General features: G+C 37.6%; 1 protein-coding gene across 12 annotated transcripts in view; it reads left to right on the top strand.

Moving 5' to 3' along the window:
* Positions 1 to 12,102, top strand: part of NF1 (neurofibromin 1) — a 248,922-nt gene that overhangs the window by 73,568 nt on the left and 163,252 nt on the right. For 8 of the 12 annotated variants that reach the window (XM_023243531.2, XM_023243534.2, XM_045044229.1 and 5 more), the window contains exons 8-12: positions 490 to 647; positions 7,945 to 8,118; positions 8,602 to 8,724; positions 8,967 to 9,041; positions 10,867 to 10,896. In XM_023243531.2, the coding sequence (XP_023099299.2) occupies positions 490 to 647; positions 7,945 to 8,118; positions 8,602 to 8,724; positions 8,967 to 9,041; positions 10,867 to 10,896 (560 nt within the window). Of the gene's footprint in view, positions 1 to 489; positions 648 to 7,944; positions 8,119 to 8,601; positions 8,725 to 8,966; positions 9,055 to 10,866; positions 10,897 to 12,102 lie in introns of those variants that run through there. The other 4 variants (XM_023243528.2, XM_023243532.2, XM_023243533.2 and 1 more) reach the window with 2 other exon arrangements.

Consider the following 12,102-nt stretch of genomic DNA (forward strand, 5'->3'; position numbering starts at 1 on the left):
CTAATTAGAGTTGTGGATAGAATATTTGATGGCTCTTCTTTATAGAGAAAGCCCTTTTTTGTGCGCTGAGGCTTTATTTTGTATTTAGGGAGATGTGTATAAAGTGGTAACATCCTTCCCTAGAATTCTTGAGACACAGCTGTGAGGCAGAGAATACAGACTCCTGGAGAGCTTTGGTGATTCCTTTTGGGAGGCTGTCCAGTCTTTGTTTCTTGCGTACATCGCACTTTGCGTAAGGCCCTGTGCGTTGAGACTAAACACAAGTTTGGCCATTTGACCTTTTTTAGGGTGGATCAAGATAGCTCTTTTAATACAGACAATGTAATATTTCTTGTCTGCTTCCCTGAATGAATTTAATTGTTTACATGAACTTCCAAGTTTATCTTTTAAAAATGTGGCATTTGGGTTTTTGGTTAGTGCTGGCTTTTAATTTAATGCCAGAGATTTTCTTCTCATCTAGTAATATCATTGAATTGTATTTCCCCATAGAGTGTGCAGAAAAACTGTTTGACTTGGTGGATGGTTTTGCCGAAAGCACCAAGCGTAAAGCAGCGGTTTGGCCACTGCAAATCATTCTCCTTATCTTGTGTCCAGAAATCATTCAGGATATCTCCAAGGATGTGGTTGATGAAAACAACATGAATAAGGTGAGCAGGGCAAAATCATTTCTATTATGTCCAGATGTCAACTAGCTTATTTTAACTAAGGTGTATGTATCGCTTTGGGCTTAGCATTCTGTAAGCACCGCATTTCAGGGGACCGTTTCTAATTATGATCATTTTAGGTCTCTTTGTTCACTGGCCTTGACAGAGACATACTCATACCTAAATTATTTGGAGGGAAAATAAATGATACCACTCAATTAAAAATTTAAAACAGTTCTTTAGTGGGGTGCCTGGGTGGCTAAGTTGGTTAAACTTCTGACTGTGGCTCAGGTCATGATCTCACAGTCTGTGACTTTGAGCCTAGCATCAGGCTCTGTGCTGACAGCTCCCCGTCTCTCTGCCTCTCACCTGCTCCCTTTCTCTCTCTCTCTCTGACCCTTACCCGCTCACACTTTGTGTGTGTCTCTCTCTCTCTCTCTCTCTCTCTCTCTTTCTCAAAAGTAAATAAACATGCAAAAAATAAAAAAATAAAATAAAACAGTTCTTTAGTTCCATTTTTTTACCAGAGAAGACTGATACTTCTGTCAGTGTTAAACATAGTTTTTCTAATAATCATTGCACGGGTTGCCCTGTTAGAGTTCATCGGTTTTGTGTTGTGTTATTTGCATGTACTTAGGTGTGTACCTACTTGGTGCTAATGAAATTGTCTAATAATTCATTTTAGATATTTTCAAACAGTTTTCATAGCATTTTACGAGGAAGGTCGGATGCCACATATGCCATCTATAGTGAAATTGGTACTATAAGAACTGCTAATTTTAAGGGGCTCTTATAATTTTTAAAAAATAGAGCAGGGTGTTAATCTTATTTTATTTGTTTTGGTAATACATTTTTTGTTTTTTGCCACTTTGGGAGAAATACTCTTAGCTGAGTAAACATAAACTGGGCTCCCACATGACTTGCCTGTGGATGTAGATGTTCATAATCAGCTGAATGATTCAATACTTTGTAGAAATACCAGGTAGGGAACTTATGCATTAGGTGGCTAAATAAGTGAACTTCGGTAATCCTTTAGTCTTTGATGCTATGGTACTCCACTTAGGTCTGTGTCCTCAGTTTTCCATTGGGAGGACACCATTTTTCATGCTAGGTTGTTTTGGAGCATGTCCGAAGAGTAGTTTTGGGGGATTTCTGTTTATTGGGAAAATAGAGGTAAAAAGCTACTATAAATTCAGTACTACTTTTAAGTGAATTTATATTTGAATAATCACAGCTACATCTTTGCAGATGTTTGCTTTATTTGTGTATCTTACATGACTTTCTCATTTTCTATTGAATTGTTTGTTCTTTATTGATTTGTAAGGTGTTTTTTTATTTTGAGAGAGAGAGAGAGAGAGAGAGAGAGAGAGGGCTCAGATGAGCGAGGGTGAGAGAGAGAGAGAGAGAGAGAAAGCGGGGCTCACCAGAAAGCAGGGCTTGTGTTCACCTGAAGCAGGGCTCGATCTCACCTGATGTGGGACTCGAACTCACAAACCATGAGACCATGACCTGAGCCAAAGTCAGATACTTAATGACTGAGCCACCCAAGCACCCTGTAAGTTGTGTGTTGTCTGTACACTTTTACTTAATTTCTCTTTTTAAACTTCGTTTATGGTTTTTTGTTTGTTTCATTTGGTTTTTGCTGTTTAGGTATTTAAAATTTGTCTGTAGTCATCTCTGTCTTTTTGTCTCTTAGCTTTTTTGGTCAGACTGCTCCTACCCAAGATTTTACTTATTCATTTTATTGAGATAAAATTCACATACCATAAATATACTCTTTTAAAGCCTACAATTCAGTAGTTTTTAGCATATACAAAAAGTTGTGCAACCATCACCACGAATACCAGAACATTTCTATCATCCCAGAAAGAAGCCTTATACCTGTTAGCAATCACTTCTTATTCCTCTCTCACCCTAGCTTCTGGTGACCACAAGTCTGCTGTCACTATGGGATTTGCCTATTCTGGACATTTCATACAAATGGAATCATGTAATATGTGGCTTTTGTATCTGGAACATCTGAGATTTTTGAAATTGGCTTTTATATATTTCTTAGTACGTTTCTAGGTTAAAAAATTTAGATTTTTAAAATCTTTCTGGATTAAAAAAAATGTATTATTTATTTTTTTAATGTATTCTCACTCTTTCCTGGGCATATTAGTTATGAGCTAACCAGTGTTAATGGTTGGTTGATACGTATCCTTCCATTCATATCTACTTGCTCATAAAAACATTCAAATGAAAATACACGTACATGCATGGACTGGTGATTATATTTTAAAATGAAATCACACACACACACACACACACACACACACACACACATATATTTTTTCCTTTAAGTACTCTCTACAGCCAGTGTGGGGCTTGAACTCATGACCCTGAGACCAAGAGTCACATGCTCCACTGCCTGAGCCAGTCAGGAGCCCCAAAATGAAATCATTTTATACACATTCTGCAGCTTGCTTTATTTACCTTAGAGTGTATCTTGGCTCTTCCTCAAAATAGTTGATAGAGATCTAACACATTCCTTTAAGTGTTGGGTAATATTCTGTTACACTGATGAGCCTCATTTACTCAACCATTTGACGGTGAATGGATGGATTCTTAGATTTTTTTCAGGTTTTTGACTTTACATTTAATCCTTAAGTAAGTATCTTTGTTCATATATTTTTGTTAACTGATGCTTTTAGTTCTATAGACTAGAATTCCAAAACTGGGATTTTGTGTCAAGGACATTTGAATTAAAAAAAAAATTTTTTTTAATGTTTTATTTATTTTTGAGACAGAGAGAGACAGAGCATGAACGGGGGAGGGTCAGAGAGAGAGGGAGACACAGAATCTGAAGCAGGCTCCAGGCTCTGAGCTGTCAGCACAGAGCCCGACGCGGGGCTCGAACCCACGGACCGTGAGATCATGACCTGAGCCGAAGTAGGATGCTTAACCGACTGAGCCACCCTGGTGCCCCTTGAATTTAAAATTTTTAATAGTTATTTTTAGATTTACATTTCCCAATATTTATACCATGTCACATTTTCACCAATATGAATTACAATGCCTGTTTTTCTGCATCCTCACCAGGACTACATGTTTTTCAGTCTTTAATGAGGTAAAAAAGAGCATCTCATTTTATTCATTGCATTAGTGAGGTTCAGGATCATTTCTGTTTCTAGGTCATTTGCATGTTTTCTTTTGCATGTCTGTTGATTCCACCCCCTTTGTTTTTACTAGTCTCTTATTAATTTATGAGACTGTCTATTAGTCTCTTACTGAATGATACCACATTTGATTTAGAAGAATGTTTTATTGTTCTAAATTGTTAGTTTTTTTTGGAGATTTTAAAAAATTTAATTGTGGTTAGAAAATGGTGGTATGTATTTGCTTTAAAAGTGTCCTGTGGTCATCAGAGTAGAATGTGTATCATTTTTTAGGGTACAGAATTTAATGTAAATATTTAAAACTGCACTTACAACTGATCTGTAGTTCTCGAGAACTGCTGTAGGGGCTTGAAAGTCCCCTGTGAATATGCTGGGGGAAATGCTTAGTTTAGCTGTCTGAGGTCCCCTAGCCCTCAATTAGCAGTATGCTCTGTTAGCGTGGCAGAACTCCTCCTAATCGTTGGTAATCACGCCTAGGTCTTTATTAAAAAGCAAGCAAAGAATAAACAACAAATAGAACCCTTAGCAGACTGGATTGGGCTTTTATTTACACATTGTTGACTGCAAACTATATGCAGAGTGGTTCTGTTTTTCAGTTTATAATTTTTGTTATTACTATTTTATTGTTTTTTTACTGTATTAGGGAAGGTAGTATAATGGCTCGCCACAATAGAACTTTATTATACTTATGAAGCGCTAACGAGCTGCTGATCTGAATAGCTCTGTGGGACGGCCCTCCTTTTTGTGGTTTCTTAGGACCTTGCACAGCAAAGACTGCCATCTTTAAAACATAGCTTCTATGGAAGTTGCTTCTATTTTGCTAGCCAGAAGGGAAAACATGGGAAATCATCCTGAGGATTTTGATGGGCCAGGCCTGGAAACATCACACTTTCATTCACATTCCATTGGGTAGAACTCAGTCACATGGCCATATTTAACTGCAAGAGAGCCTGAGAAATACATTTATATCCCCAGGAACCAAGGAATGAAGGAATTAGGGAAGACAGAGGGAGTCAAGGATGGCTTAGACTGCTGTCTCCCTAGAATTCCCAGTTATTTCTTTATGGGTGAAGAGCTGCATTTAAAGAGTACCTGTCCACTAGGAGAATAATGTGGCTATATGTGCTGTGAGAAGGAGTGTGGAACCTTAGCTGAGCTTGAAATAAGAATAGAACTTAAAAAAGAGAAAGAGATACAGAGTTGTTCAGGCCAGGGTGATCAAGAAAATGGATTGTGTACAAATGTTAAAGATATGTTCAGAAAAGTTGCTTAGCCTTGAAGATGGAAAATTCATGCAGGCAGTGATAAGAAATGAGGATGAAAGGCAGATGTGAATAATCTGGAAGGTACTGTGAGCCAGTTTGGGTTTAAACTTTATTCTTTAGGCAATGAGGAAAAGTCCAAAGTTTAGGGTTAAAGGTGAGATATGCAAAGTAGTGTTTTTGGCTGATAAAAGGAAAGTCCAAAGTGGGAGCTAGGTCAAAATAAATAGGAGTTTAGCTTTTAAAAATTTTATTTATATTCTGGTAAAATAACCCAAAATTTATCCTTTTAACTGTCTTTAAGTGTGCAATTCAGTGGCATCAAGTACACTCATAGTGTTTTGCAACCATCACCATTATCTATTCGTGAACTTTTTATGGTCCTCTTAGATTCTGTATGTTAAACAATAACTCCTCATCCCCTCCTCCTCATTAGTCCCTGGTAACCTCTATTCTACTTTTGGTCTCTTGGAATTGCATATTCTAGGTACCTCATATAAGTGGAATCATACAATATTTGTCCTTTTACGTCTGACCTATGTCATTTAACATAATGTTTTGTAGCATTATCAGAATTTCATTAGTTATTATGGCTGAGTATTCGTGTGTGTGTGTGTGTGTGTGTGCATGTATGTATACCACATTTTGCTTATATCCTAGAAATTTCTTGTGTGCAGTGGTATTTCATTGTGATTTTGATTTGCATTTTCTTAAGTTTTTAAAAAAGGTTTATGTAACTAATCTCTACACTCAATGTGGGGCTTGAACTCCTGACCCCAAGATTAATAGTTGGATGCTCTTCTGACTGAAGCAGCCAGGCCCCCTGATTTTCATCTTTCTAATGGACTAACCATGTTGAGCATCTTTTCATAAGCTTATTGGCCATTTGTATTTCTTTGGAGAAGGTGTCTATTAAAGTTCTTTGCCCATTTTTAAATTGAACTGTTTATTTTTTGTTGTTGAGCTGTTGGAGTTGTTTACATGTTGTAATCCCATATCAGATGGATGATTTGCACATGTTTTCTCCCATTCAGGTCATGATCTATGGTTTATGAGTTTGAGCCCTGCATCGGGCTCTGCACTGACAGCACAGAGCCTACTTGGGATTTGGTCTTTCCCTCTCTCTGGCCCTTCCCTGCTTGCACTCTCTCTCTCTCTTTCTCAAAATAAATAAATAAACTTAAAAAAAAGCAAACAAACAGTAGTGTTCTCACTTTTAATTCTGAGTTTTGGTAATTTAGGTCTTCAGTCTTTTTTCTTAGTCAGTCTAGATAAAGGTCTCTCAAATTTCTTGAACCATTCAAAGAACCAACATTAAAAAAATTATTTCTAGGGCGCCTGGGTGGCGCAGTCGGTTAAGCGTCCGACTTCAGCCAGGTCACGATCTCGCGGTCCGTGAGTTCGAGCCCCGCGTCAGGCTCTGGGCTGATGGCTCAGAGCCTGGAGCCTGTTTCTGATTCTGTGTCTCCCTCTCTCTCTGCCCCTCCCCTGTTCATGCTCTGTCTCTCTCCCAAAAATAAATAAACATTGAAAAAAAAATTAAAAAAAAAAAAAGATTATTTCTTTAGAGAGGGGGAGAGAGAGAGTGAGCAGGGGAGGGGCAGATAGAGAGGAGAGAGAGAATTCCATGCGGGGCTTGAACTCACAAACCATGAGATCATGACCTGAGCTGAAATCAGGAGTCTGATGTTTAACTGACTGAGCCACCCAGATGCCCTGAGAGCTTTCTTCTTTTTAATGTGAGCATTTCCAGCTATAAATTTTCCTCTTAGCACTGCTTCCACTGCATCCCATTTTTGGTGTGTTGTGTTTTCACTTTGATCTGTTTCAAGATGTTTTCTAATTTGTGTTTTTTTTCTTTGACCATTGGTGTTTAATTTTCATGTATCTGTGAACTTGCCAGTTTTCTTTCTGCTGTTGATTTCTAGTTTCATTATGATCAGAAAAGAATATTTCATATGATTTCAATCTCTTTAAATTTGTTAAAACCTTTCTTGTAGGCTAACATATGGTCTATCGAGGATATTGTTCATGTGAACTGGAGAAGAATATATATTCTGCTGTTTGATCAGTTTAGCTTTTGACATGTTATATTTGAGAATTCATGTAAGTGGAGATGTGAGGTTTTCATTTAGGAGAAAAGCAGAGGGAGAAATGTGTTGATGAGCTGCAAAGAGGGCTTGAGATCACAAGAATGGACAACTTTTTGTGAGGAACAGAATGCAGAGCAATATTGGTATATCCTTAGAAGGTTGAAGGTTGAATATTGTGTGGAGTTTCAGAAAAGGATCGACAGTTTGACATGGACCATGACTAAGGTAGTATAGTATTTAGAAATATTTTGAAAGAGAATATGATCAGCTGAATTCAGGGTTGAGAAGTCAACTGCCATGTTCGGGAAGGACTGTTTCTTAAGTCCTTTAATAATTCAACCAAGAGGGGCACCTGAGTGGCTCAGTCGCTTGAGCGTCCGACTTCGGATCAGGTCATGATCTCACGGTTCGTGGGTTCGCGCCCCGTGTCAGGCTCTGTGCTGACCGCTTGCTCAGAGCCTGGAGCCTGCTTCAGAGTCTGTCTCCTTCTCTCTCTGCCCCTCCCCCGCTCACGCTTTTTCTCACTCTTTCTCAAAAATAAATAAATGTAAAAAAAAATTTTTTTTTAACTAATTCAACCAAGAAAGTGAAGAACAGATTCTGATTCTGGGGATTTGAGAAACATGTCAGCAATGACAACTACCTAAATTTTGAAATAAATTGGAAATATCAAGTATGTGGTTTTAGAATATGATTTTTAGAGGCTGATAGTTGGCTATTTTATGAGACAAATCTGAAATGTTAGAAACTTGGCATATCGTCTCGTTTCTGTATTTGAATTCTGTAGAAGTTGTTTCTGGACAGCCTACGGAAAGCACTTGCCGGCCATGGAGGAAGCAGGCAGCTGACGGAGAGTGCTGCAATAGCCTGTGTCAAACTGTGCAAAGCAAGTACTTATATCAACTGGGAAGACAACTCTGTCATTTTCCTCCTAGTCCAGTCCATGGTGGTTGATCTTAAGGTAATTTGCTTTTTACTTCTCTACCTCAAACTTTAAGAATACCTAAGGAAAAATAAACTTCCAGTATTAGTATTATTATGCTAGATAGTTGTCAGAGATCATCGCTGACACCGAAGTTCTGAATCTTCTTTGATGATACCTTCGTAGGACCTGCTTTTGTTGTTTTTGGGTTACTCAGACTAAATAAAGTGGCTTAGAATTTGACGAAAACACAGAAGTAGCCAGTTTTCTTCAGTTATCACAAACATTCAGACTTGGTTTTACAATAACGTAGAAATGAGGGCCTGAAAGGAACCAAAGATGGTACAGCAAGAATTTTATCAGACCAGTGAACCACAACGTTAGTGTTTTCTACTTCTTCTGGCAACTGAATGTTATTGCCCTCTACGTGGATGCTGTGTTGATATTATTAAATACGAGTAAAAAAAAAAAAATACTGCATGACTGTTTAAAGGCTTTTGTTTTCTCTCGGGATTTTTATAGAACCTGCTTTTTAATCCAAGTAAGCCATTCTCAAGAGGCAGTCAGCCCGCAGATGTGGATCTGATGATTGACTGCCTTGTCTCTTGCTTTCGTATAAGCCCTCACAACAACCAACACTTTAAGGTGAGAACATTGGTTTTTATCCAGTTATGCTTCCTGATGCTGTTGATCCTTTCTTTATAAATATGAAAAGACTATGAAGATGAATTGGTATTTCTCAATATCATACATTAATATTAATTTTAAGACCTTAAGAATTTATTCTGTTTTTTAAAAACTTTGTTTCTTTTATTCTCATTTGTGCTACAGGATATTTTTCTCTTAGAAATAATATATGATTTTTTTTTTTTTTCTTTCCCCTGTAGATCTGCCTGGCTCAGAATTCCCCTTCTACATTTCACTATGTGCTGGTAAATTCACTCCATCGAATCATCACCAATGTAAGTCCAAAAGGTATTGCTAAATTACTTAAAATTTTTTTCTTCCTTTATTTCTTTACAAGAAAGACATTCTTGGTTTACAAAAGGTTTTGAACTTAGATATATGGTATAGGAAGATTTCTCACAGGTGATTATATCTAGTAATTGATACACATTTGTATTTTTCATATTTAGTTTCATATTCAATTTGGCCTTCCTTTATTGAGGAAGGTGGAGTTAATAGGATCCTTTGGAAAGATTAAACCTGAAATACTTTATTTGCATCACAAGCCCTTGAGAACAGTGCCACTGAGAATATAATTGAACATTTTCATCCCCTAACTCTTTTTTTTTTTAAGTTTATTTATTTCCTTAGTTGTGTTGGGGGGTGGGGCAGAGAGAGAGCTGGGAGAGAATCCCAAGCAGGCTCCGCCCTGCCAGCGCAGAACCCAATGCTGGGCCCCAACCCACGAACCATGAGATCATGACCTGAGCCACAACCAAGAGCTTGACGCTCAACCGACTGAGCCTCCCAGGTGCCCGACATCCCCAAACTCTTTACATATTATTTTAATATTTCTAGCCTTTCCCCAGCATTTGATATGTTCTGACTTGTCACCTTACCATTTAAGTTAAAAGCAGTAACTAACAATATGTTGTAGGCCAGTATGGTACATTTAGAATGGTGAGATCATATTTCATTGTACTTTTTAGTCTTCCTTAAATAGTGAAATACTAACACACTTAAATAGAGGTATTGACATGATACAAAAGCATATCAGACAAAATAAGCAAGTTCATTAAGAGATACTTGTGAAACTTTGGACTCTGATGTGGGTACATTAAGTAGAAGGATGATGAAACCTTATCAGATTTGGACCATGAAGTTAAAAAATGCTGTTTTTCTGATCATGAAAATAATATTTTGAAGGTTGTCAAGTGTTATTTACCATAGCTCTACTTTTATCCATTTATGGATATTCATAGTTATGTGTAAATTGGCCACATTTTTTCTCCCTCAAAAAGAACGTTAATCACTGGTAACTTAGGTGTATTTGCCCTCTTTATAGGCAAATTCCACTTTAAGAGTGTATCGCTGATGAATTAAGAGTACCTCCCCACATTTATTTGCCTTGGATGCGTTGAGCTAAATGAAATTCTGCCCACTTTCTTTTCTTTTATCCATCCCTGCAGGGCAAGAATAGCTGTCCATAGAGCTGACTAGTGACACATTTCATTTTCTCCATGGGCACTAGCATTCTGGGCAGGGCAATTCCTTGCTGTGCAGGACTATCTTGTGCATGGCCAGACACCTAGTATCCCTCATCCTCATTTCACTAAATACCGTTGGGCCTCTTCCCTCCTCCCACCCCCAGACATTGTGGGCGACTGAAATGCCTTGAGGGAATGATATGTTCCTCACTTGAGTATCATTGGATTAAATGATAGGCGTAAATAACGTAAAATGCTATTTATCCCCGAAGGGAAACTTTAATGAATCTGATCGCAGATAAGGTATGTTTGTATTAAAAACTTACAAAATTTTTACTTTACTTTTGCCAGGGTAATGAGCAAGACATTGTATCCTTAATGTTTACTTTCAGGGTCATTTAAGAAAAAAAGAGATGACTTCCCCCCCCCCTCAGGTTTATGTGTAATTCAGAATTAAACTATTATTATTTTTCTCCTTTGACTTATAATACTAAACACACTCCATTTGTTAGAGTGGATGGTTTTACATAAATGCTTACAACTTGATTTAATAAACCCAAGTGTATACTTTTTTGATTCTTTGTGGCTAGTTACTTTAATTGTGAAATATTTTTGTCTACAATCGAATACATAGAGCACTTTCAAGCATGGACTTGGCACTGCTGTAAGTGGCTGGGCTGCTCCTTTGTGGGTTTAAAGCATGCCTGGAGTGGTACTTCGTGCATGCCTCCATGTACACGGTGAAGTGGTCGTGCGTCCTTCTGTGCTCTGCTGGGTACTGCATGTGTGAGGGCGCGGTGTGTCTGTATCGGAGGTCACGTCTGTACGAAATGAAAAACCCGTATCGACTAACTCGACCTTTAACGAGTAACCTGCCAAAAGCATAAATTTGAGTCTATAAAGTATCTTTTAAAGGTATACTTTAAACAATGGGTACTTTATCTTATTATAGGATGTTTGATAAATTGTTTCTTGGTAGGGTTGGTGTTTTTGTTTTTGTTTTTTCTCCTTCCTGTGGTTTGAGGCTACTAGATACTGAATCTGAAGTACTTTCTGACTGAAAAGGACTATTTATAAAGTAAATATGCAAATTTATGGAATTGACTATTACAGAGTCTCACTGAAGACAGTTATGGAAATAACTTTGTCTTGAAATCACATGAAGTTTTTCTGAGATATTTGGACTCCTAATCTTAAATTTATTCATAGTATAAAATTTCCTTTTCAATGATTCTTGGTTCAATACACCTCATAAGTTCCTGCCTTCCATGGTTCTTTAGCCAAATTCACAGATTTTGTTTCTTATTATCACATTCTCGAGTAAGATAAAAGTTTTACTGATACGTTTTTGAGGGTTACGTAGAAGTGGTAATGGTTTGCAGTGTTTTGTTTTTTTTTTTTCCTTCTGTGAAACATACTCATACTCCGTTCACAAGTACAGTGTTCAGGTCTAAGATATTCTACTGTTTCTTCTTAAGAAATCTGCAAGCCTGTTCACTATTTGAATTTTGTCATACTGTAAACATTTGTCAGCTTCAAACATGGTACTTCTAGTACGGTCACTTTTTTATTATGGCCTGCTGTAAGAGATGAATTACAGTTATAAGATCTGTGTTACGTACTTAATCCTTACTGGCTTCCTTTGGGTTAAGTTAGGTATGCTGTTATAATTGGGAAACTAAAGAAACAGTAATACACATATCTGACCCAGATATCTTAGCCATCAGCGGAACATGCTGTGGCGAGTATGGTGCTTGGTATTCACTCTGTTTTGTCCCTTATGGCAGTTTGTTGTAGTTTCCTTGTGGGTAGCTCCCGTACCGAGAATGACAGGACCTCTTCCTACCAAGAGGCTGGATAAGTTGTTCTC

This window comes from Felis catus, chromosome E1 (genome assembly GCF_018350175.1).
Source record: "Felis catus isolate Fca126 chromosome E1, F.catus_Fca126_mat1.0, whole genome shotgun sequence".
Lineage (NCBI taxonomy): Eukaryota > Metazoa > Chordata > Mammalia > Carnivora > Felidae > Felis > Felis catus.